This window comes from Staurois parvus, unplaced genomic scaffold (assembly GCF_062004578.1).
Source record: "Staurois parvus isolate SC_StPar_1 unplaced genomic scaffold, SC_StPar_1.0 ptg000586l, whole genome shotgun sequence".
NCBI classification, from domain to species: Eukaryota; Metazoa; Chordata; class Amphibia; order Anura; family Ranidae; genus Staurois; species Staurois parvus.
The window spans coordinates 4,492,593-4,519,238 of NW_028318382.1; the positions used below are offsets into that span (position 1 = coordinate 4,492,593).

The window sequence follows — 26,646 nt, forward strand, 5'->3', positions numbered from 1 at the left end:
TGTTCAAATCGGTGCGACTCTGTCGTAGTTGCACCGATTTTGAAAGTAGTTCCAGCACTACTTTTTAAGTTTCAGGTGTAACTTGCATGGACTTTTAAAGTTTCACCTCACATGCGACTTTAGAATTGTGCACCTTCACTTGAAATCGCATGATTTCAAAGTCTGATCCAGTGTAAACCAGGGCTGGGGGGGGATATGGAAAACTAGAATATTCAGCACAGAAAATGAAGTGTAAAAGAGAGAGACTAAATCCTTTTAGCTAGTAGAAACCAGTTTAATAGTTTTTTAATTTTATTTAATTTAACTGTTCCTATGTAGTGACCTAAGCTAGGAAAATGCTGACTAGTGACTGCTAGGACCCTACTGCCACACAGCAAAGACCAAAGGACTTTAGGTTAGGCAACCAGGACCCTACTATAAAGTAAACACCTTGACGCTGTCTTTTTGATCTTCACTCTCAGAATCTTTAGACAGCAGATTGTATTTTTAGGGCCCATCTGTGTCCATATTTGCTCACCTGAATGATTTTAACATGATGTAACATATGAGAGTTTAATCTTTTTGTCTGATAGTGGCCCTTTAAGCATGCTGCAATACCTTGGCTTCCTTGTTCAGTAGTAATACAAAAAAGCCGACCAAAGGGTCTTACAAAATCCCTGGAATTCAAACTGTAGAAATATTGTAAGCAGCTCCTGTTTTGAAACCTAGAGGATTTCCCAAATTACAGTTTAAATTGGCTTACGAAGCAGCGAGCATGTGTCAGGCATGGGTAAAATAAATTCCTCTTGGCTGGAGCCTTTGTTAGTGGTTAGATGTGTTTACGGTGAGTTCATAAAACACTGAGTTTATGCAGGAGATAAATGGCTTAGCGGCATTCTCAAGGCTGCACTTTGTTTTCATAAGTACTTCAGTATCGCTGTGATCTCCCTAAATGCCTATTTAATTCCCCGCCCAATCTTTCTGGCTGAACGCTCAATGTAAAAATGCCTCGTCATAGCTGTTGTGTGCTGATGTGCATTGTGAAATGATATCGGCCTGGGACAGCAGGACAGGTTGCTGCTGCTCTTGCTAGCCTGAATATTGCAACTTCTACAGCTCTGCAAGAATGTCGGATAGAAGTCCTCCAAGGTTGTTCATTAATACTGGCTGTGTCCTGACCTATTGCACTAGAATTTCCTGTTGGTTATTAAAAGAAACCCATCAAGATTGAAATTTGGTGTTAGCCATTGCTGACGTTTTTGTTTTTTTTTTTTTTTTTTTTTTGAAGGTGCAGAATGCAATCCCTGTCCTTCCTTCAGTGCTTAATAATAATAATAATAATAATAATAATAATAATACAGGATTTATATGGCACCAACAGTTTGTGCAGTGCTTTAATTTCAGATGGAACATTATGAAAGATTTGTGAAAAGGTTTGTATTGGACATCCTAGATTGTAAGCTCGAAAGAGCAGGGCCCTCGAACCCCTCGTGTACTGTTGTTACTGTCTTGTCTCATGTTCTGTCCCCCTTGCTACTGTACAGCGCTGAGCATATCCTTTGGCACTATATAAATACTGTATAATAATAATATTTGGATGGTTATCACTAGAGCAGAGGGGAAACCTACCAACGGGGACAATTGTACTGGTTACAGTTGTGATGGGAGGGATTTCTACTCATTTTTGGGTAATATTCACCCACTCCTTACCCTTTTTTTTTTTTTTTTTTTTTTTTTTGCAATAGGCCTGAATAAGGAAGGAGCTGCTGCAATATTGTCAGTTTGTTGATAGGTTGCTTGCATAACAGTTAAAATGCAGGACAAATTTCACAACAAACTAGTGCATGCCTTTTTATGATCTGCTTACATTATGTGCATACAGGCCTAAAGAGTATAACTTGTTTCGTACAGATCCATAAAACTCAGACTTGTTAGTGGTTTCCAACCTCATTCCTTAAGTACTACCAATAGGCCATGTTTTGGGAATTTTCCTTCGATAATATAGCTATTGTAAATACCAAGCCATTGACCTTGCTTTTTGAAACTCCTGTGCAAGGTGAAGGAAATCCTAAAAACATGACATGTTGGGAATACGAGGACTGAAGTTTGGAACCACTGATTTAGTACTATGCTTGCTCCAGGTCAGCGACTTTAAAAGTACAGCATCAGTATAAAAACCGGATAAATGACATTCTGAAAACAAAAGGCTAGCATTTATATCATGACAGGTTTCCATCAATATTATTCTTTCGAACAGGGGTCTCCAAACTTTCTAAACAAAGGGACAGTTTACTGTCCTTCAGACTTTAGGGGGGCTGAACTGAGGCCACTGGGGGTAGAATAATGTCCCGGGCCCAGCATCAGTGATGATAAACAATGCCTCCGGCTTGGTGGTAAGTTGCACCTCTGGTCGGTAGGAGGAGGAGTAGTTCCCCATCATTGGTATCACTAGGAGGAATAGTGCCCTATCGTTGGCATTAATGGGAGGAATAGTGCCTCATCATTGGTGCCAGTGGGAGGAATCGTGCCCCAAGGAGCCGATAAAAGCTAGTAAAGGGCTGCAGTTTGGAGACCACTTATTTAAAGAAACCGTGCACATGCAAAATAACACTTTAAAATTTCTTAAAGTGACCCTTTCTTGTGTCAGTGATGAGCATTATTCAGCCTGGAAGGCTAAGGACATCCTTTGAGTGCAGGGCTTCATAGACCCATCCCCTTGTGGGGTGCCAACACAACACCTTGCCCTCGCATATGTGAAAAAAAATGCTGCCCAGGGAGTCTGAAGACAATCTTTTAAAGTACAGAAAGTGTCTTGTTTTTATATGTCCCTTAATGTGTTTTACAGTACAACTCCAATTGGGAACTGTGGACAATTATCATTTTTACTTAAGCTTTATGTAAGCTGCATTTTGCCAAGTGAGTTGTGTGGTTTTTTTTTTTTTTTGTTTTGTTTTTTTGTTTGTTTTTTTTAGTATCCCTGCATTGCATGATTCCAAATAACCCCAATGACACACCACCAGCTATGCAGCGCAAAAAGGCCATGTCTGTGTGTGCTAGGTGGGTCTTCTCTTCTGTTGCATTCTGTGCTTGGGAGAAACTTTCTGTAATGCAGTTATTCTACTCTTTTAGGTTACGTAATTCAGTAGCAGTATACTTTATTCAGAATGGGCAAACCCAACAGGAAGTCTTCCCTGCTGCTCTGTTTTTTGTTCGATGTGTCTCTGGAAGATGTTGATGTCCTAAAGCTTGTATTCCTTCCATACTGAACAGAATTATGCAGTTGGGAGCTCCTATTAAAGGCTTCTAAGCAAGCCCCCATATGGGAAACCTGTATAATGTTTCAAAATGAGACTTCTCTGGCTTGCAGTGGGTGATCCTGATATGTGATACTGGACCTAACATGGTCTAGTGTTCCATTCCCTCCCTTATTAACTGGCAGGACAGCTAGCAGGGCATTATGGCCGCTGAGCTCTTTTGTATTCATTAAGGAAGGAGGAAGGGCCTCAAAGGCTCCTGGGATGTGCACAGACTATATGAATTGCTTCCAAATGCAAGTTCAATTTGGAACACAGGATTCCTGGCTCAGCTTAGTGTAATCTTGTTTGCACACATAGCAAGTTTTACAGGTTTTGTTGTTGACCCTCCAGAGTTTATTGTTCTGTACATTTGCATTATTTTACAATTGAATGGCTCAGCACAGTAGTGGTCAGTTCATTTGATGCAAGGGGCAAGTATGGTAATGTACAGTGTATGTAACACTGCAGAAAATGGTCACACTGGGCATACTACAGTAGATGGTCAGAGACTGTAAACATGCTACAGGAGATGTCTCTAGACCAGTGTTTCTCAACCATTTTTCTGTTAAGGCATCCTTCTGCACAATCTCAAGGCACTCTTTAAAATTTTGCACCCATTACAAAAATCTAAATTTAATAGTTTTACAGAACGCAGCAACATCTGCACATGCGAGACACCCAACGTCAGAGGTGATTTATTCTTCCAAAGCAAATATACCTTTGCACACTGGTACTCAAAATATTCCATTGTTTATCTTCTCTTCCTCATTTTCTCTCTCTGTCAGCTGTGACCCCAATGCCGATGTCTTTCCTATCAACTGATGACTGCTGGCTTCTATACAAGTTTTGGGCAACTTTTAGGCATTTTGCTAAGGCACCCCTGAAGATACCTGAAGGCACACTGGTTGAAAAAGGCTGCTCTAGACTAGGGGCATGTTACAAGAAACTGCTAGAGATCATTGCCATTGTAGTTTGTGCTTCCTACAGCCCTTAAAAAAAAAAAAAAGTACTGGCACCATATTTGACATTTAAACTGGGAAAGATCCATAATAAATTATTGCAGGAAAAAGAGAGGGAAAAAGCACAAAAAGAAAAGAATGGCCATAACAGAAAAAATAAGGATGTGTGAAAGAAGAATTAAATCAAATAATTTAGTTGGTACAATCCAGTTTGATGAAAAAAATACAGTAAGGTATTGACCAAAACATATTCAAGTTATAGTTCTATAATGGATATGGGCAGAAAGTGCACTCGGGTTTAATTTGAGGGTATGTACATCCAAATTGGAGGAAGGGTTTAGGAATTATAGCTCTTAACCACTTCCCGTCCGGCCGCTGTTTATAAACGGCAGGACGGGACACCTACAGGAGCGGGTTGCTGTCTCTAAACGGCACCTTGTATCTGAGGCTCGTGCGCGGCTCCTAGAGTGCGCACCCGCGAGCCCGATGATCGCCGAGTCCGACGGACACGGATTACGTGACATGGTATGGGACCAATGAAATCGGTCCCATACCATGTGATCAGCTGTGTCCAATAAGGACACAGCTTAAGTGTAAGCAAAAGCCGCATGGTGCGGCTTCCGCCTCCTTCTCCTCACACGGAGTTGTCTGTGAGAGGAGAAACAGCGAAGAAGAGGTTGTAGCTAACTGCCCTCCACCTCAGTGACACCTGATCGCCCCCACAAGTGTCCCTGATCGCCCCCACAAGTGTCCCTGATCGCCCCCACAAGTGTCCCTGATCGCCCCCACAAGTGTCCCAGCAGTGTTCCTGATTGTCAGTGTCCCTGATCGCCGCCACATAGTGGCCCAGCAGTGTTCCTGATTGTCAGTGTCCCTGATCGCCACATAGTGGCCCAGCAGTGTTCCTGATTGTCAGTGTCCCTGATCGCCACATAGTGGCCCAGCAGTGTTCCTGATTGTCAGTGTCCCTGATCGCCAAATAGTGGCCCAGCAGTGTTCCTGATTGTCAGTGTCCCTGATCGCCACATAGTGGCCCAGCAGTGTTCCTGATTGTCAGTGTCCCTGATCGCCACATAGTGGCCCAGCAGTGTTCCTGATCGCCACATAGTGGCCCAGCAGTGTCCCTGATTGCCGCACAAGTGTCCCTGATTGCCGCACAAGTGTCCCTGATTGCCGCACAAGTGTCCCTGATTGCCGCACAAGTGTCCCTGATTGCCGCACAGGTGTCCCTGATTGCCGCACAGGTGTCCCTGATTGCCGCACAGGTGTCCCTGATTGCCGCACAAGTGTCCCTGATTGCCGCACAGGTGTCCCTGATTGCCGCACAAGTGTCCCTGATTGCCGCACAAGTGTCCCTGATTGCCGCACAAGTGTCCCTGATTGCCGCACAAGTGTCCCTGATTGCCGCACAAGTGTCCCTGATTGCCGCACAAGTGTCCCTGATTGCCGCACAAGTGTCCCTGATTGCCGCACAAGTGTCCCTGATTGCCGCACAAGTGTCCCTGATTGCCGCACAAGTGTCCCTGATTGCCGCACAAGTGTCCCTGATTGCCGCACAAGTGGCCCAGCAGTGTCCCGGATTGCCGCACAAGTGGCCCAGCAGTGTCCCGGATTGCCGCACAAGTGTCCCCGATCGCCGCACAAGTGGCCCAGCAGTGTCCCCGATTGCCGCACAAGTGTCCCCGATCGCCGCACAAGTGGCCCAGCAGTGTCCCCGATTGCCGCACAAGTGTCCCCGATCGCCGCACAAGTGGCCCAGCAGTGTCCCCGATTGCCGCACAAGTGTCCCCGATCGCCGCACAAGTGGCCCAGCAGTGTCCCCGATTGCCGCAGTGTCCCCGATCGCCGCACAAGTGGCCCAGCAGTGTCCCCGATTGCCGCAGTGTCCCCGATCGCCGCACAAGTGGCCCAGCAGTGTCCCCGATTGCCGCAGTGTCCCCGATCGCCGCACAAGTGGCCCAGCAGTGTCCCCGATTGCCGCAGTGTCCCCGATCGCCGCACAAGTGGCCCAGCAGTGTCCCCGATTGCCGCAGTGTCCCTGATCGCCGCAGTGGCCCAGCAGTGTCCCTGATCGCCACACAAGTGGCCCAGCAGTGTCCCTGATCATCGCAGTGGCCCAGCAGTGTCCCTGATCGCCACACAAGTGGCCCAGCAGTGTCCCTGATCATCGCAGTGGCCCAGCAGTGTCCCTGATCGCCACACAAGTGGCCCAGCAGTGTCCCTGATCATCGCAGTGGCCCAGCAGTGTCCCTGATCACCACACAAGTGGCCCAGCAGTGTCCCTGATCGCCACACAAGTGGCCAGCAGTGTCCCTGATCACCGCAGTGGCCCAGCAGTGTCCATGGTCGCCACACAAGAGGCCCAGCAGTGTCCCTGATCACCATACAGTGGCCCAGCAGTGTCCCTGATCACCATACAGTGGCCCAATCAGTGTCCCTGATCACCTTACAGTGTGCCTGTTCATAAAGTGTCCCTGATCTCTGCCACACCAGTGGATCCTGTTCACTGCCATCGTCTGTGAGGAGAGAGATCCAGTACAGCTAACTGTGAGTAATTTTCAGCCTTTGCACAGAGTTTACACACACTCACAAAACATTGCCAGCCACCTCACTGTATCTCTGATTTTTGCCCAACAGTGACTAGTGTAAACCAACTGCAGCCAGATATCTGTCCCTCACTGCAACACCATCCTGATCACTGCCATACCAGTGGGTCCTGATCAGTGTCAAAAATATGGCCAAAAGATCATATACAAGCGAGGAGGCATTTCAAATTCTGAGTATGACAGATGAGAGTGACGGAGAACTTAAAACATACCTTGGGGTGTTTGCTTTCCAAAATGGGGTCTTTTGTGGATAATTCCATTGTCCTGATGCTCCAGGACCTCCAAAACAGCAATAGGTAGTTAAGAAATTAGATGTGCGATCTTTGCCCTTAGAACGCTAACAGGTGCTTATTGGATGTGGAACCCCTCTATGTGGCCAGACTGTGAAAAAGTCTCACACATTTGGTATCGCCATATTCAGCAGGAGTTAAAGAATGCGTTTTGAGGTATCATTTTAAGTATGCCTATGCTGTGTAATAGAAATATCTCATAGATTGACAACTTTGCGTAAAAAAAAAATACATTTTCATTTTCTTTTCACATTTTCCAAAAACGTGGCAAAAAATGAAGTCTTCAGAGGACTCCCCATGCCTCTTAAAACATACCTTGAGGTGTTTTCTTTCGAAAATGGGGTAATTTTGTGGGTAATTCAATTGTCCTGGTGCTCCAGGACCTCCAAAACTGTGATAGACAGTCAAGAAATTAGATGTGTAATTTTTGCCCCTAGAACGCCTAAGGGTGCTTATTGGATGTGGGGCCCTTCTATGTGGTTAGGCTGTGAAAAAGTTTTACACATGTGGTATCGCCATACTCAGGATGAGTAGCAGAATGTGTTTTTGGGTGTAACTGCAAGTATGCCTATGCTGTGTGAGAGAAAGAACTTGTTAAATGACAACTTTGTGGGAAAAAAAAATAATTTTTTTTTACTTTCATAATTTCCTTAAAAAATTGGCAAAAAATGACAACTTCAAAAAACTCCCCATGCCTCTCATTAAATACCTCAGACTGTCTACTTTCCAAAAAGGGGTCGTTTGGGGGGTATTTGTACTGTCCTGGCATTTTAGGGCCCCAAGAAATTATATAGGTAGTCCGTGCATCAGGATTGATACATTTTCAAATATATCAAATATGTATACCGTGGTCTGTGGACTCTATAACTTTCACAAAGACTAAATAATACACACTGATTTGGGTTATGTCTACCAACAAAATGTAGCACAATGGCTTTTGGCCTAAATTTATGAAGAAAGTATATTTATTTGCAAAATTTAGTATCAAATACTAAGAAAAACATGTTTTTTTTCAAAATTCAGTCTTTTTTTTCATTTTTCTAGCAAAAAATAAAAACCCCAGTGATGATTAAATACCACCAAATTAAAGCTCTATTTGTTTGAAAAAAATGATGATAATTTCATTTAGATACAGTGTTGTATGCCTGAGTAATTGTCATTCACAATGTGAGAGCGCCGAAAGCTGAAAATTGGCCTGGACAGGAAGGGGGTAAAAGTGTCCGGACAGGAAGTGGTTAAGATTAGTCACCCCCCCCCCCCCTTTTTTTCCTGGATCCAAAAGTAATTGGACAATTGAATCAAAAGCTGTTTCATGGCCAGGTATGGGCTATTCCTTCATTATTTCTTCATCAATTAAGAAGGTAACCGGTCTGGAGTTGATTCTAAGTGTGGTATTTGCATTTGGAATTTATTGCTGTGAACCTACATCATGCGCTCAAAAGAGCTGTCCATGCAAGTGAAATAGGCCATTGTAAGGCTTCAAAAATGAAACCAATCCATCAGAGAGATAGCAGCAACATTAGGAGTGGCCAAATCAACAGTCTGGTACATTATGAGGAAAGAACGCACTAGTAAGTTTAGCAACATAAAAAGGCATGGACGTCCACGGAAGACAACAGTGGTGGATGATCGCAGGATCCTCTCTATGGTAAAGAAAAACCCATTCACAACATCCAGACAAGTGAAGGACACTCTCCAGGAGGTGGGTGTATCATTGTCAGTCTGCAATCAAGAGAAGACTTCATGAGAGCAAATACAGAGGGTTCACCACAAGGTTCAAACCATTCATAAGCCTGAAGAATAGAAAAGCCAGATTAGACTTTGCCAAAAACATCATCTAAAAAAGTCAGACCAGTTCTGGAAAAGCATTCTTTGGATGGATGAAACTAAGAATGACGGGAAGAAAAAAAGTGTGGAGAAGGCTTGGAACAGCTCATGATCCAAAGCACACAACGTCATCTGTAAAACATGGTGGAGGCAGTATGATGGCATGGACATGCATGGCTTCCAGTGGCACTGGGTCATTGGTGTTTATTGATGATGTGACAGAAGCAGCCAGATGCGTTCTGCAGTGTTTAGAGATACTGTCAGCCCAGATTCAGCCAAATGCAGCAAAGTTGACAGTACAGATGGACAATGATCCAAAATACACTGCAAAAGCAACACAGGAGCTTTTGAAGGAAAAGTGGAATATTCTGCAATGGCCAAATCAATCACCTGATCTCAACCCAATTGAGCATGTATTTCACTTGCTGAAGGCAAGACTAAAGGCAGAAAGACCCACAAACATAGAACTGAAGACAGCTGCAGTTAGAGCCTGGCAAAGCATCAGAAAGGAGGAACCCCAGTCTTTGGTAATGTCCATGGGTTCCAGACTTCAGGAAGTCATTGCCAGTAAAGGATTCTCAACAAAATATTAATGAACATTTTTATTTATCACTATATTCAATTTTTCAGTTACTTTTTGGTCCCTTGAAAAAGGGGGGATGGCTTCTCTTAAGAGCTGTAATTCCTAAACCCTTCTTCCAATTTTGGATGTACATACCCTTAAATTAAACCTGAGTGTACACTTTCAGCCCATATCCATTATACATCTATAGCTTGAATATGTTTTCGTAAATACCTGAAAAAACAAAAATTGGGCCTGTGTCCAAATATATATGGACCTAACTGTATATGAGTTTAGCTGAAGGTATCTATTGTATAAATGTTTAGTGATCATTGCTTGATCCAGCCTATTACTCTAAAGCAGCCTTTCTCAACCTTTTCAACACAGAAGAACCCTTGAAATAACTTTACAGCCTCCGGGAACCCCTGCTAACAATGACCATTTCTACAACTCATGTCACTTTCAGGTCCCCATTCACAGATTCTCGAAGATGTAATGCAGTACGATGTGCACTGCATTACATTCAGCTATGCACAGGGGAGACATGCAGAGTCTTTTAGACACTGCATGTCTCATTAAAGAAAACCCTATCACCAAAAAATAATCACATAGGGGACTTTTTGTTAAATAGAATTTTTTTTTTTTTTATTAAAAAAATCAAAGTTGCACCCAAGCATATAACATCCCCTCAAAAAAAATTGGGCCCCCACATATAAGCACATATAAAAGTAAAAGCACACACCGGGACTGCTACGCATGAAGATGTGGAATGTGATACACCAGGGTGGATTTGATTTAAATCAAACTGATTTAAATCACTAGTCAGTAAGGCTTGATTTAAATCATAGTTTTCTACATAAAGACTAATTCTTGCTGGTATAACTTTAATATGCAAGTAGATGAAGATTTTTAGAACAACTTTTCATATTAGTTTTTTTTATCCCCAGTTTAATAGGTTAATCATTCGTATTTGAACAACTTTTCTGTTGTACTTGGGAAGGAGAAAAATAATTACCTTTTTAATAATAACAATTTAAATAGATTTATTCAACTGAAACAATAACATTACAGAATATGTTATTTGCTTAAACAAACATCCATGTTTGTTAACTAATTTGGCTAAACAAAATATATATATTTTAAGAAACTTAGACTGTCAGCCCCTTCCTCCTCACACTTATGCAGGCCATAGATGGGGAGAAAAACGGCCGATTTTTCGTCCGAAAATAAAACCGGCCGATTATCTTATCGTTAGTGGACGATTTTGTCGGCCGTTTTTCGTGTATTTTGGACTTTCAGATTATCGGTGATGTTGGAAAATTTTCAAAAAACGCTCGACTTTATCCTCATTGATGGTCAAAAACGAACGATCGTTTTCCGAAAAAGGATCACAAAGGCCACAAAATGACATCATTTCCCGTTATAGGTTACTCATTAATCGGCCGATTTTCGTAATAATTGGTGGTCAGGTAAGTTTTTTTTAGACCGACCGATAGTTCGTTAATCGGCCGAAAATCTGCCGTTTTTCTCCCCATCTATGGCCTGCATTAGTTTCACTTTCTTCTTGTGCAGATCTATTCACTGAACTTCTTGAAACTTAGCACTGAAGGGGTTGATTCTGTATTCATAGGTTTGTAGAAGTTAGGATTAAGGTCTTTTTCTTAACTCTGTTCATGTTATAACATTTTTGCTGTGAAGAAGAGGCATGTGATCTCCGCTGAGTCAAATTCAGTTTTGAGAACTGCAAAAGTAAACCAAGCATCTGTGATAATATCTTGTAGGCAGAGAAACTGCCCAATAATCTTACAAAAACCTCTGGAAGAGCATGACATTGTGAATGGATTAATGGAATTTATTTACCAAAAAAATTAAACATATACAGCCTTATTCTACATAATTAAAAAACTAATCTTTATTTCATGATGGAATAACCTTTGGATGGTAATATATTTCCCTCCAAAAAGCATTTTATTTAAAAAAATCCGATTTAAATAAAAAAAATCAGATTTTTTTTTTATTTATTTTTTTTCTTTTTAAACAATCATTGATTTTTATCCACCCTGCGATACACATGTTACATATTGCCACGCATGCCAGAATGAGAGCAATAATTCTAGCACCAGACCTCCTCTGTACACTATACTGATGACCTATAAGGGGCTTTAAATGGGTTGCCTATAAAAAAAAAAAAAAAAAAAAAAAAAAATATATAGGGCACTGAAGTTTGTCGCCATTTCACGAGCACATGCAAATTTAAGGTTTGACATGTTGGATATATATTTACCCGGTGGAACCTCATCTTTTATATTTTACAATAAAATAGGGTAATTTTATTGCTTTTTTTTTTTTTTGTGCCCTAAAATTGTGTATTTTTTACTGAAATTTTACCTTTACAGTAATATGCAACATAAATTGGAACTACTGCTATTTTATTCTCTAGGTTCTCTGATTTCAGAAAATATATAATGTTTGGGGGTTTTGTGTAATCTTCAAGCCTAAAATGCTTTTTTTAAGCGTGTGCAAAAAACGCAGAAATGACTCTGGCAGCGAAAGGGACAAAGGATAAGCCCAACACTTCGCTATCCTGACAAGCACCCAATCGGTGCTCCATTATACTGCAAGGTCTCTCTGCTCCCTGTTCCCGAGTGCGGTGCTGGAGACAGAGGAGGAGATAAAACGGCGCAATGTTAAAAAAATTAAACGTTTAAGTCGCCATAAAGCCCATTTTGATTTTAAAAGTCCCAGACATTCCTAACAGCACCTCCCAGATTTAAATACAGTTTTGGTTAAAATTTGCTTTTTTTGTTTTTTTTGAATAGGACAAGTAGATTGGGACACAATTTTGTCCCTGGAAAAGTAGTTTTTTAAAAAATTTCCACACCCCTGCAACTCATGATACATTCGTGTGATTGGTGGAAGGAGTGCTCCTTACACTTGTAGTCATTGGGAAGAATTCCCCCTTATGGATCGCTAAAAAGATCAACGATGTCTGTGGGAACTTATATAGGAGGCATAAACTGCTTATTGCTCAAGGAACACCTAGCAACCTCTGGCGGAACTCCAGGGTTTCATGGAACCCTGGTTGAGTAACCATATTCTAAAGGCATAGTTCACCTTTACGGAAAAAAAAAAAACTGCCTATAGAGGTAAGGGGTGTCTGTAGATAAAAACAAACTGCAGCTCTGATCCAAGGTGATTACTGTCTTGCTGACGTCGTACGCCGTAGAAAGAGAGAGAGCACATGTGCTAGAATTTGAATCTGTGAAAGAGCTCACTCTTTTTGTTGGTAGAGGTGAACAGTAAAAGCTGGGAGTGTCCTAAAGAAAAGTCCAAGAAACAAAGCAGGACACCACGATCTCTGAGTTTTTTTTTTTTTAGTCAGGCTTTGGGAAGTACAATTGTGTTCAAAATAAGTGTGGTTAAAAAAGTGAATAAAGCTCAAAATCCTTCTAATAGCTTTTATTTCCACACACAAATGCATTGGGAACACTACACATTCTATTCCAAATCAAAACATGAAGAAACATTTATCAAATTTGTGTTGTTCAAACTGAAGAAAAGTGAATATTAGACTGTTCAAAAAAATAGCAGTGTTTTGTATTCTTCTTTACAAACTCAAACATTCACTATATAAACTGAAAAATGTTTGAAGATTTTGCTTTCCTTTTGAATCACTTAATTAATATTTAGCTGTATAAGCACTGTTTCTGAGAACTGCTGTACATCTGTGTTGCATGGAGTCAACCAACTTCTGGCACCTGTGAACAGGTATTCCAGCCCAGGATGATTGGACTACATTCCACAGTTCTTCTCTATTTCTTGGTTTTGCCTCAGAAACTGCATTTTTGATGTCACCCCACAAGTTTTCTATTGGATTAAGATCCGGGGATTGGGCTGGCCACTCCATAACGTCAATCTTGTTGGTCTGGAACCAAGATGTTGCACGTTTACTGGTGTGTTTTGGGTCGTTGTCTTGTTGGAACACCCATTTCAAGGGCATTTCCTCTTCAGCATAAGGCAGCATGACCTCTTCAAGTATTCTGATGTATTCAAACTGATCCATGATCCCTGGTATGCGATAAATAGGCCCAACACCGTAGTATGAGAAACATCCCCATATCATGATGCTTGCACAACCATGCTTCACTGTCTTCACAGTGTACTGTGGCTTGAATTCAGTGTTTGGGGGTCGTCTGACAAGCTGTCTCTGGCCACTAGACCCAAAAAGAACAATCTTACTTTCATCAGTCCACAAAATGTTGCGCCATTTCTCTTTAGGCCAGTCAATGTGCTCTTTGGCAAATTGTAACCTCTTCAGCACATGTCTTTTTTTCAACAGTGGGACTTTGCGGGGGCTTCTTGCAGATAGCTTGGCTTCACATAAGCGTCTTCTAATTGTAACAGTACTCACAGGGAACTTTAGACCTTCTTTGATCTTCCTGGAGCTGATTGTTGGCTGAGTCCTTGCCATTTTGGCTATTCCTCTATCCATTCGAATGGTAGTTTTTCGCTTTTTCCCACGTCTTTCAGGTTTTGGTTGCCAGTTTAAAGCATTTGCGATCATTTTAGCTGAGCAGCCTATCATTTTCTGCACTTCTTTATATGTTTTCCCCTCTCCAATCAACTTTTTAATCAAGGTACGCTGTTCTTCTGAACAATGTCTGGAACAACCCATTTTCCTCAGAATTTCAGAGAGAAATGCACTGTAACCAGCATGTACAACATTTGCTGCCTTCCTTCCTTAAATAAGGGCAATAATTGCCACCTGTTTTTCAAAGAATGAATGACCTCACTAATTGAACTCCACACTGCTATTATTTTGAACATGCCCCTTTCCTCTTTTCCAGTGGTAACAGCATAATTGGTCATTGCATGAAAATGTTTACCAGGCCAAATGTGCATGTATACTTGTCATGGCTGGACTGTAGTGTCTATTGGCACTAACAGCCTTCCTGACTGTCTAAATACGGGTGAGTGCCTGAATTCTAAAAACTTGAATCGTTAATGCGGAACTACAGTAGTTTTAAAGTAGTTTACTAATTTTATTATTGTTCCTTCTTGTTTCAGACCAGAATGCAGAGTTTGCAGCCAGACCCCAAGGCTCAGTACAAAGGCGTCATGGAGGCTCTGAAGAGGATGGTCAGAACAGAGGGCTTATTCACCCCGTTGAGGGGAATTAATGTAACCATGCTTGGAGCTGGACCGGCACATGCACTCTACTTTGCGTGCTATGAGAAGATGAAAACCACTGTAGGATCCATGATTAACCATGTTGGCAACAGTCACTTGGCTAATGGTAATTTCTTAATAAATTGTTGCATGACTGAAATCTTAGATAATCTAAATCTGCTGACCCCATCCAGATTTTAGTTTTGCAGGGTCCAGCACTATGTACAGCTCATCAGTCACTGGCTCTCCATTGTATCAGCACCACAAACATTTTTATATATTAATCTGTTTACAGTGAGGAACAGAAGTATTTGAACACCCGGCGATTTTGCAAGTTCTCCCACTTAGAAATCATGGAGGGGTCTGAAATTCACATTGTAGGTGCATTCCCACTCTGAGAGACAGAATTTAAAAAAAAAATTCAGGAAATCACATTGTATGATTTTTAAAGAATTTATTTGTCTTGCACTGCTGAACATAAGTATTTGAACACCTGAGAAACAGCAAGAATTCTGGCTCTCAAAGACCTGTTACTGTGCCTTTAAAAAGTCCACCTCTACTCCACTCATTAATCTAACTTAGTAGCACCTGTCTGAGCTCTTTAAAGACACCTGTCCACCCCACAGTCAGTCAGACGCCAACTACTACCATGGGCAAGACCAAAGAGCTGTCAAAAGACACCAGAGACAAAATTGTGGACCTCCACAAGGCTGGAAAGGGCTATGGGGCAATTGCCAAGTAGCTTGGTGCAAATAGATCAACTGTTGGAGCAATTGTTAGAAAATGGAAGAGGCTAAAGACGACTGTCAGTCTCTCCCTTGGACTGGGGCTCCATGCAAGATCTCACCTCGTGGGGTATCACTGATAAGAAAGGTGAGGAATCAGCCCAGAACTACAAGGGAGGAGCTGGTCAATGACCTGAAGAGAGCTGGGACGACCGTTTCAAAAGTCACTTTCAGTAGAACACTACACAGTCATGGTTTCAAATCATGCATTGCACGGAAGGTTCCCCTGCTCCAGTCATCACATGTCCAGGCCCGTCTGAAGTTTGCCAATGACCATCTGGATGATCCTGAGGAGGCATGGGAGAAAGTCATGTGGGCAGATGAGACCAAAATAGAACATTTTGGTCTAAACTTCACTCGTCGTGTTTGGAGGAAAAAGGATGAGTTGCATCCCAAGAACACCATACCTACTGTGAAGCATGGGGGTGGTAACATCATGCTTTGGGTGTGCTTTTCTGCGAAGGGGACAGAACAACTGCACTGTATTAAGGAGAGGATGAATGGGGCCACAGCCAGGATAACCAAGGAGTGGCTCCGTAAGAAGCATATCAAGGTTCTGGAGTGGCCTAGCCTGTCTCCAGACCTAAATCCAATAGAACATCTTTGGAGGGAGCTGAAACTCCGTCTTGCTCAGCGACAGCCCCGAAACCTGACAGATCTAGAGTAGATCTGTGTTGAGTGGGCCAAAATCCCTGTTGCAGTGTGTGCAAACCTGGTCAAGAACTACAGGAAACGTTTGACCTCTGTAATTGCAAACAAAGGCTTCTGTACCAAATATTAACACTGATTTTCTCAGGTGTTCACATACTTATGTTCAGCAGTGCAAGACAAATTCTTTAAAAATCATACAATGTGATTTCCTGAATTTTTTTTAAATTCTCTCTGAGTAGGAATGCACCTACAATGTAAATTTCAGACCCCTCCATGATTTCTAAGTGGGAGAACTTGCAAAATCGCAGGGTGTTCAAATACTTCTCTTCCTCACTGTATATCTTTTGGATTAAGAAGAGACAAGGGAGGAAACGCAGCATTGAGATAAATGCAGACAATGACCTGATTGGAAGTGAACACCAACACTTGGCAACAAGTGATTTTACTAACATGCTTATATTCATTTCTTGTGACTATCCTTTATACTGGTGACTTTCTCAATGCAGTCATTCAGAACTGATTAACACTTTGTTTTCCTGCAGGGGTGGCGGGAAGTCTGGCAACTGTGCTGCATGATGCTGTCATGAACCCAGCTGAAGGTAATTTTTATTTTTAACGCTCTCATCTTCCTGGTCTTCCATTAGTACTGCTCACTGTTGTTTACATTACTGAAACTATTTGAAAAGTAATAGTTTATTAAGACAAGACTGAAATAAGTCTAAATATTTTAATTTTTTTTTTTTTTTCTTCAATGTTTTAAACTGGCTGGGTCAGCAGGGACTGGCCGAGATTCGAACCTTGTATGGGTAGGCTGATTGTACCCAAGTCGATCCAGCATATCCTATTTTTACTTGTGATTTATTGTCAGTGGCTATAGCAATAATTACTATGTTCTCCTGCCAGTGATGGCTCCCTGAACTCCCCCTGCCACGAGAACACAGTAGTTCTGCGGGGGGATTCCCACATAAACACCGACTGTGTTGAAGGGGAAATCGAGTAACCCGTGGTTGCAGGAAAGAAAGATGCATCGTCCATGGCCTGCCTCCGTCTATCCAGCTAAAGTATTCCATGATTGGCTGCCCTACATCATCCTGAGCCTATGCAGACATAAATGTATTGGCAATGGGATTGTAAAGGGATTTTAATCAATTCAACTGATGGATGAGTAAATATTCTTGACAAAATAAGTAGATTGTAATATATAGTTTTTTTTTTTTATTATTATTTTAAGATAAAAACAAAATTGGTAACTGCTCTAGTTATTTTAGAACTCGCTTTTTAAAGCTGGACTCTGGTATAAACTAAGTCCTATTTTTAGACTGTCTAAATATAGGAGGCATGTATGTTATTATGTCCATTGTATATTTCTTCCAGATCTGTACATATTTCCAGCATGAAATGTCTTTTGTGCAAGTAGAGGAAGGAAGAGTTTGCAGAAGCCTGACATTGCACCCCTGGTCTAATGATCGAGGGTGCAATGCTTTGTACGTGCCTGTGTGTAAAGAAAAAAAAAAACCAAAATGCAAATGTGCTTTTCTCTTTTTTTTTTTTTTTTTTGTTTGTTTGTTTGAAAGGTAAATCTAGCCTTTTAAATGAGGGTTCTTTTGCTCAAAGTTCAGCTTTAAAGTAGGGTGTATGTGGACAGGACAAATCACAATACAAGAAATTTTCCAGCATACTAACCAGCTAGCCTGTTTTAAAGTTAAAATAAATTAAAAAAAACTTGAGTTTATCCCTGCATCTTGCTGTAAATGTTGCTGGGAACGACAGAAATTGACACTCCTGGAAGTGTCTGTTATCCATCGGACTTTAGCAGACCACTTTTGCACAATAGAGCAATGTTAAGTGGTGCAGGCAGCAGAAGTATTAAAGTGTTCGAAAACCCACAACGGTAAAATCTGTATATGCAGTAAAGCATGCTTGTTATACTCACTGTGGAACCTAAGGGATTAATCCTCTGCATTGTGTAAAAAGGCTGTTTGATCCTGTCTGAGTTTTTTTTTTTTTTTTTTTTCATTCAGGGAGAGAAGCCAGCCACATTTTTGTGCAAATACAAGCAGCGCATATACACTTATTAGGCACATTTTAAACCCTTGATTGCCCTCCATAGTTAACCCTTCAATTGCCCTGGCACCCAGCCAGTGTCATTAGTACAGTGACCGTGTACAGCATTATCACTGTATTAGTGTCAGCGCCAGATTGCCCACTGCACTATCACAGTCACACCATAGGTCACTGTGATGATCAGTATTTTGATCATGATCAGAACTATACTAGTAATTTATGAAGAAATTTGATATTATTGGATGTGTTGATAATAGAAAGTAGAAAATATTGTCTGGTGTGGTGTTTTCTTCTTCAAAATGTTCGTTTTATATAATAAAAATCCAATAGTGATCAAATACCACCAAAACAAAGGTGTGTGTGTGTGTGTGTGTGTGTGTGTTAGTTCTACATTTCATTTGGGTACAGTGTTGGATAATTGCCGGTTAAAGTAGCACAGTGCTGAAAATGGCCTGGTCATAAAGAGGGGTGAAACCTTCCGGAGGTCAAGTGGTTAAAAAGACTTCTAAAAAAAATTTAAAAACAAATATAAAAAATGTGATTTTAAAAAAGGTGGGGGACTTAATGGACAATTTGGGCTTTCTGCCTTTTTTCTCTTCTGTACTTTTTTGATATAGATATTAGTTTGGTTAGCTTAATGTAAATAATATTCTATTTATTGCTTAGACTTTAGTCAAGCAGGCTGTCATTCCTGCTTGATAGTGACTGTCCTTCACTTGTCATGCGCATTGTGATGGTCTGTAGGTCAGGTCAGGTAACACTCTCTAAAAGGATGAATGCGTTTACACAACAGTTCCTATTCATATTCACTTATAAATGGATGGTTTTACAAACCTTTTGTAGGAAATTATTTAGTATACAGTATAAAGGATAGCAAGTGAAAATGTGACTGTCACAACAAAAGTTACTTTCAAGTAAATATTACAATAATTGCGTATAATTATTGAAAATCTATTATACCCATTAAAAATGTTGGGAAAAATATGTCCAAAACATTAAAATGAGACTTTCACTAGTTGGAAGATGTTGGAGCAGAATAACTTGTAAAGAAAGAAAGGTGGAACACTCCTTTTGGTGGATAGCGAGGGAAATTTCTGCTCTGACAGTTCTCAGTGTGTCTGATAATATATCCCCTGCTGCACATTTTAGTTCCTTCTGCTGACCCCCTGTGTCAATACTGTGTTCTGTAGTGATGTAGCTGTTGGAAGGAGCAACCACAGCATACAGTAAGGGGCACTATCAACACACTCCCTGAAATGTTGGATAGCAGTTGCAAGTACAGGTCATGAACAGAGCAAAGCCTTCCCTTGCTGCCTGCCAAAAAAGTGGATTTATAGGGTTATTCGGTTTCTTCTGTCCATTTATTTATTTTATTTTGGCCTTTTTGTAAATCTTGTGTTTTTAGCTGTTGCTTATATTACATCTTGGATTTTTCTCCATCCACAGTGGTCAAGCAACGAATGCAAATGTACAACTCCCCCTACAGGAGCATGCTGCATTGCATTCACTCTGTAAACAAGACGGAAGGAGTTGGAGCTTTCTACCGCAGCTACACCACCCAATTGTTCATGAACATCCCTTTCCAAGCCATTCACTTCATCACCTATGAATTCACACAGGAACAGCTGAACCCACAGCGCCAGTATCATCCAGGCTCGCATATCATCTCAGGTGCCATTGCTGGAGCAGTAGCAGCTGCTGCCACCACACCACTGGACGTGTGCAAAACCTTATTGAACACCCAAGAAAACACTGCCCTCAGTTCTGTTCACATCAATGGACACCTGTCTGGTATGGCCAATGCCATAAGGACGGTATACCAAATTGGAGGCCTAGGAGGCTACTTCAAGGGAGTGCAGGCCAGAGTCATTTATCAAATGCCTTCTACAGCCATTGCCTGGTCTGTATATGAATTCTTCAAGTACTTTCTTTCCAATCGTTAAGCGTGTACAGGCTGCCAGACCTTGTGGCAGTGGCACCGTTCTCTTTGGAGAGCTTTTCCTCCTAGGGTTACTCAGAACAGTGATATGGCACCTTGTGAAACCTCTCCGAAGACCTGAAGCTACATGGAATTCCTAACTTATTTTTAATCTGAAAATTCTATTCATATTTAAATTCCATTCCATTTTGGAAAAACTTGTTGCCACACCGAAAGTGACTTTCCCAAATGCATCCGACTGGAGACCATTTCCATTTACTTTTTTAGTATTTAAAGTGTTATTTCACTTTTACACAGAATTAAATCACTTTGTAATGGCATTCCTATATGCAGGATATGGGAAGAAGTAAATGCTTTAAATTGTTTTTTTTTTTTTTTTTCTTTCCTACAGTTAAGAAGGTTTGGTTTTTAAAGTGTGATGTCCAAAGCAGATATTCTACAAGCATTTGTACAATAGACGAAGTGACACAGAACATTTTTGAGACTGATCACCTGAGTAGTAGCTTTTTTAGCTTGTCCTCCAATTTATAGCGGAGCTAGTCTTGGCCTACCCTTCCATGATTTAACCTAAAACAAAAGTGTGTGTGTCAGCAATATGGGCTCATTACCAAAAATGTCCTTCAATAATACTAAATGAGCTTATCTCAGCAGCAGATAAGCAAGTATGGTAAGGGCATTCCTGGCTATACAGGAAACCACTAGGGGGGTTATGCAAAAATCTGTATTTGAAAGGAAAGCATTAAGTCAGCCATGGATGGATTGAATCAGCTGGTCTCTGCTGAACTGGCCAAGATTTAATCATCTATAGTCAGGCTGAAGTGTACCCAAGTCGATCCATCGATTGATTTGGATACAACCAGCATGTAGGATTATTAGCATGCGTTTACTGCGTGCTGCTATAGCCGCTAGCCCTAGTTGTGTTCTCCCAGCAGGGACAGCTCCCCACCGCGACAACTCAATAGGTCCGCAGGAGAAATTCTCCCATCAACATTGACTGTTTTGATTGGGAAATCGAGCAATTTTTTTCTTTCCTGCATCCTGTGGTTGCAGGTAAGAAAATTGAATATTTGGCTTTCCTTAACCCCTTGGCGCCGGCGCCTCCCGGCCCTTTTAGGGTTTCAGAAGCCGGGAGGCAGGGCGGGGTTTTAGGGTCATGTGACTGCCGTGATTCGCCGTCACGGCGGTCACATGATCGGGAAAGGTCCCAATCGAAAGAGGAGATCAGGACCTTTCCGTGAGTACTTGACATGTGTGCTGGGAGCGCACAGGGCACTCGCTCTCAGCACATATGTTTTTTTTAATTGCACAAAAATGTGCGGCCGCTCGGCATCTAGTGTATATAAAAAAATAAAAAGTAAAGAAATAACTTTACGTAAGTTTGTTTGCAATAATAAGGTCTTTTTCAGGTTGATGGCAAAATTGTTTCTTGGCAGGTGGTTGTAGCCCTTTCCTAGCAGAGATGGATTAAGGAAGTAGGTGAAGTAGCTTCTTTGCACTCTTTAATAGGTATTGATGAGGATTGCAGTAGGCACTGAGAAACTGTCCAGTTTTTAGTGTGCGTAGTGGCATGGCCTACCTCATGAGAGTAATTTAAAGTTTGTGAAGGGACTGTTAGGTGCACAGCTTTGACCAGTTGCACTATCCTTCTGGTTAACTGCAGAAGCATGAAGGTTGTAGTTGAACACCTTGGCCATCTCTAGGCACCTGCCTAGGCTGCCTTGTGGATGGTCAAGCTCTTCTAAGTGCCTTGAAGACAACACTTTAGATGTAAAGTTCAGACCCTGTTAGCCTGGCACCTATGGGAAGTGTATTGTGGAAGCCTGAATGCTACAAGCTGGTTTTAGACAGCAACTGCTTACGGACTATTCCTTCCCACCATGATTTGGGGGGGGGCATATTTCTGCTGACTTCCACCCCTAGATCCAGCACCCGTTTGGGCAACCCTTACCTCAAAATGTGTAATGACTGAAAATGTGATTCTGTCAAAGCTAGGGCTCTCCAAACTTTCTTAACAAAGGGTAAGTAAACTGCCCTTAGGACTTAGGGGAGCTGAACTATGGCCAGCGGCTTAGATAGTGTCTTGGGCTTGGTGGTCTTTGGGAAAAATTTACATAGCACCTGCGGTCACTAGGAGGAAGAATAGTGCCCCATTATTGGAGGGAATAATGTCCCATCCTTGGTATCAGTGGGAGGAATGGTGCCTCACTGTTAGGAGGCACTATTCCTCCCATCAATACTATCAGTGGAACGAACAGTGCACCAAGGACTGTCTAAAGGCTGGCAAAGAGCCACAGTTTGGAGACCACTGCTAAAGACTCATGATCTTCTCAAACCTACAGGCATGGAGAGGGCTTGAACAGTGCTTAGCTGTCACACTTTAATACCACACTAAAACTTTCATAACTGAGAACAAGAAAAGTGTTTACCATCGTTGTAGTGTTGCCTTGTGACAAATGAAAAGTCCTTTTTAAAATTTTAAGAACCGCTCGAGAGTGCCTATTTTTCAGTAGTATAACAATTTTGATTATGTATTGTTTCTTGTATGCACTTTTTAGTGCCGTATATACAGGGCATGTCTGTATATAGTCTTCAGGGGAAGGAAGAGGTGTATCTGCCAATTTTAGGTCTGCTTTCCTATTCTCTCCTCCCTAGGTCTTCATACTGAGCAGTATAGATCAAATGCCAATGCCGTTCAGATGTTAAGGGAAGTATTCACAGGAGGTGGAGTGAGCAGTGAGTAAGAACGCACCCCCCTGCACTACAAAAAAAAACAAAATCCGTTTCCTTTAATTGTTCTGCAGTGGAACATCTATAGAAGCTCCACAAAGTGGAGCTTGACTTTAACGCTTGGAGCGGGAGTAGAGTATACTGGAGCCCAGCAATGCTGGATAGTAGTTTTGCTGTAGCAGCATATAGATAAATGATTATGGAGAGGTTCACTCAAATACTGACCCCAGTCAGTCTCTCCAAGATTCCTTTATTTATTTATGGTATTCTCACTGCTATACTGGACAAACGTCAAGACTACGCACAAATCTTTATTTTAGAGAATATATTATATTAATATTGTAATGTTTCTATTTACTTGGATGTTTTAGAGTGAATGTAAATAATTTTATGGCATATTTTTCTATGTAGAATGTATTAAGCAGACAAGGTAATTCAGCTTTTATCTGTAAGTTTTTTTTTTTTTTGTTTTGTTTTTTTTGTTTGACATCATGAAGAGGAATTGTATTTGAAAGTTTTGCCTTAAATGCACACACTAGATAATTTTTTTTTTTTTTTTAACTGCTGCCAGATGTAGATTTTTTTTTGTTTAATAATTTTATTTTTTGGGCTTAAACAGTTTGTGGACAAAGTCTGCAAACTCTATATTTTTACACCAAATATAACCCTATACCAAATAACCCTCTAACAGTAGGTTTTCAGATATACACTTTGCTTTACAGTGAATCTTGCCTGGCCTCAAATGTTTCTATGTTTAGAGTGCTTGTAATACCTGAGGGCTGGTTCACACCAGATGTAGTCCAGTGCATTTTTTTATTGTGCATCAAAAAAACATGGACAGTGTTTAGCATGGAACCCAATGTCCTTAGTTGACATCAGTGCAGTTGACAAAAGTAGAACCTGCTGCATTTTTTCTGTATGGAACTTATCTGGAATGTGGCAAAACGCACCAGAATGCAAATGTGCTTAATTGAGATGAAGAAAAAGGAGGAAAAAAACACTGGAACATGAAAAATGAATTGAGGGCCAGTTCTCACCACTTAAACGCAGTCTGGATGCATTCCGGATGCTTTTTTGCATGTGCAGTTTTGATGCGTTTTTGATAAGTTTTCAATGCATTCCAGTGTGGGGGTTTTTTATTTTTTTTTTTTTGTATACTCTTGCTTTTTTATCTAACGTTTTCTTGGTATGTGTGGTTTTTTTTTTTAATATACTGTGATGTGTTCTGATGTGTTTTTGATGCATTTTGCTGCGTTCCACTGCAGTTCCTTGCAGAAAAAATACATCATGTTCTACTTCTGTTGACTGTATTCAAATGCCATGCAATAGTGTGAACTTTGCCATTAGAATCCATGTAACCTACTGTCCATGTGTTTTTGATGCATAAAAAAAAAAAAAAAAACACACTGGACTATATGTGGTATGAACCGACCCTCAAAATGTGCATGTAGAAATCCATCTGAAATGGAGACATTGTGGTGTGAGCCAGAATGTAACACTGTTATGGACTTGGGGATTGGTCTAAAGTCTCTGGAGCTACCTCTTTGATCTGAGGTCCAGGCTGCCCAGTTTGAGATGAAGGCCTGGTTCACACACATGCAGGTTGCAGTTGATGAGTTTTCCTTGTGCTTTTTTTTTTTTTTTTTTTCTGTTTTGCGATTTCTGTTTTTTGGAGGTGTCTGTCTTGCAGAAGCAATCAGCAGAAACACAAGCAAGCACTCTGAAACCAAAAAAAGCAACCTGCTGTGGGGAAATGCAGATATGTGAACGTGACCCATAGGAAACCTTTAAATTGACTAGTGTATTTCTGCAAAACTGAAAAATGCATAGGGGTGAACCAGGCTGAAATCAATAGGTAAATACCAGAGCCTTTACTGCCAACTGAAATTCTGGCATTCAGCAAAGTGGGGCTTGGTATACACTTAAGGTGCGCAAAAGTTGAGGCTGTGTGCACTACTTGGGTCTAGGAAGCGAGGAGCTCCAATGAGATGCATGAATCAGTTTGAAGACTACATCTAGACACTGCTGTCTTAGGAAAATTTAATAGTAGATCAAACTTTCTAATTTCGGGAAGAATTGTCAGGAATTGATCCACTAGGCATTCTGTGACAACCAGGCCCCTTCCTCTTCTCTCTCTCTAGCCCTTATTGTGGTAGGGATAGGTGGATAATGTGGTCTGAGAAGATCTACGATGTAGAGCAGGGAGACCAGATTGTCACAGCAAATATGGGAGGTGGAAGGAGATTAGCAGCCATATTACATCCAACACTACCCCCAAAATGTTTTTTCTTTTTTTTTGCAAAGTTCCTTTTTAAAAATGCAACTTCATGCAGTACAGGGACGGGCGCTGTATCCCAAATCACTATTCTCTTGCTTGATATTACTAGTCTTTGAGATCTTAACATAACTTTCACAGCCCTGTTTGTGGGGCTGCTTTTAGAACCGGTCTTCAAGTTATACAGAGGAGGTATTTGCCAGTGGAATGCAGCATCAGTCCCCCCACCCCTCCGTCTCTGCTCAGTGAAGACTGTGAACTGAGCGATCAGCAGTCTGTAGGGGAGATTTACTGAAACTGGAGAGTGCAGAATCTGGTGCAGCTCTGCACAAAAACCGATTGGTTTCCAGGATTTTTTTGTCAGTTTAATTGAACAAGCTGAAGTTAGTAGCTGATTGGCTACCATGCACAGCTGCAACAAATTCTGAGTGCTCCATGTTTAATTGATCTACCCCTTTTGATTGCTCAGTTCACAATCTTTACTGAGCAGAGAGTGGGTGACTGTCAATCGCCTGCTTTCTGCGCTGCCCCTCCAGTGAGGGTCGGGAGCGGCTGGCTCAGACTCTCAGTTGCTCTCAGTGAGGCTGAGCCAGCTGCTGGTCCAGGCATCTGGGTAGATCCTGACAATAAAGTTGGCATTTCTCCTGAGCCTGGACCAACTCAGTGATGTCAACCATCATAAGGCTTAAGCCTGCTGTCGGCTGAAAATGGGTCAGAGGAGTGCAGGAGGAGCTGCTTTGCCTCTGTGTCTCCTTTTAAATACATATTCTCCCACCACCAGTTAAATTGTTTTTTCCCCAGTTTTTAAAGAACCCTGCCTAGAGCTTTACCTCTCAAGAAAATGAAAGGGGCTGCACCTTTGCCAAAAGTCCCCTATGCTGCTGATTGCATTGCTAGTTATTAGAGGCTTTTGAAGTCTACTATTAACTGGCTACCCATGCTTTTGAGCACTGCAATGTTGGCATGTACAGTTTTAGTTCTCCATGCCAATGTAAAGGGGAATTGATATCTCACCCCTGCTTTCCAGTGTACAGTAGTGGTGTTACAGAGTTCCAATCCACTAAAAGTGGTAAACCCGTTTTTTTGTCTTCTCTAATTTTATATTTGTGTGATTTATTGATAATTATTTTGCTTGTGATGCTGCTGCCACCTGCTGGTTAATGTACTATGCCTTAGAGAATCCAAGACATGCTGTGAGCTGTGGGAGGTTAATATTGGATTAAAAGACTATGCCAAACAAAATGACACTTGGTAATAAATGTGCTTAATGGATGGCTAATTACTGTGTCTGTGTTTTTTGTAACCAAGCATTTGGTGAACAAAGATATTTCATCCTGGCCTATGGCTTTGGCCAGCTCTGTTTTTGGTAACCGGTTTCCTGTTGCTTTTGTTGAAGCAGTTGGCTTTAGCTTTATTTATTCTATGAATCTGTGCCTCCGCCATGCTCCCTGCTGCATCTTGACCATTACCTCCCTAGTCATCGGGGTCAGCTCTGACATGAGGAACAAAGCTTTATT

General features: G+C 41.4%; 1 protein-coding gene across 1 annotated transcript in view; it reads left to right on the forward strand.

Moving 5' to 3' along the window:
- Positions 1-26,408, forward strand: part of SLC25A37 (solute carrier family 25 member 37) — a 43,494-nt gene extending 17,086 nt beyond the window's left edge. The window contains exons 2-4 of the mRNA XM_089692484.1: positions 14,587-14,815; positions 16,667-16,723; positions 19,635-26,408. Of these exons, the coding sequence (XP_089548610.1) occupies positions 14,587-14,815; positions 16,667-16,723; positions 19,635-20,131 (783 nt within the window). The 3' untranslated portion in view covers positions 20,132-26,408. The remainder of the gene's footprint in view (positions 1-14,586; positions 14,816-16,666; positions 16,724-19,634) is intronic.
- Positions 26,409-26,646: the final 238 nt, after the last annotated feature.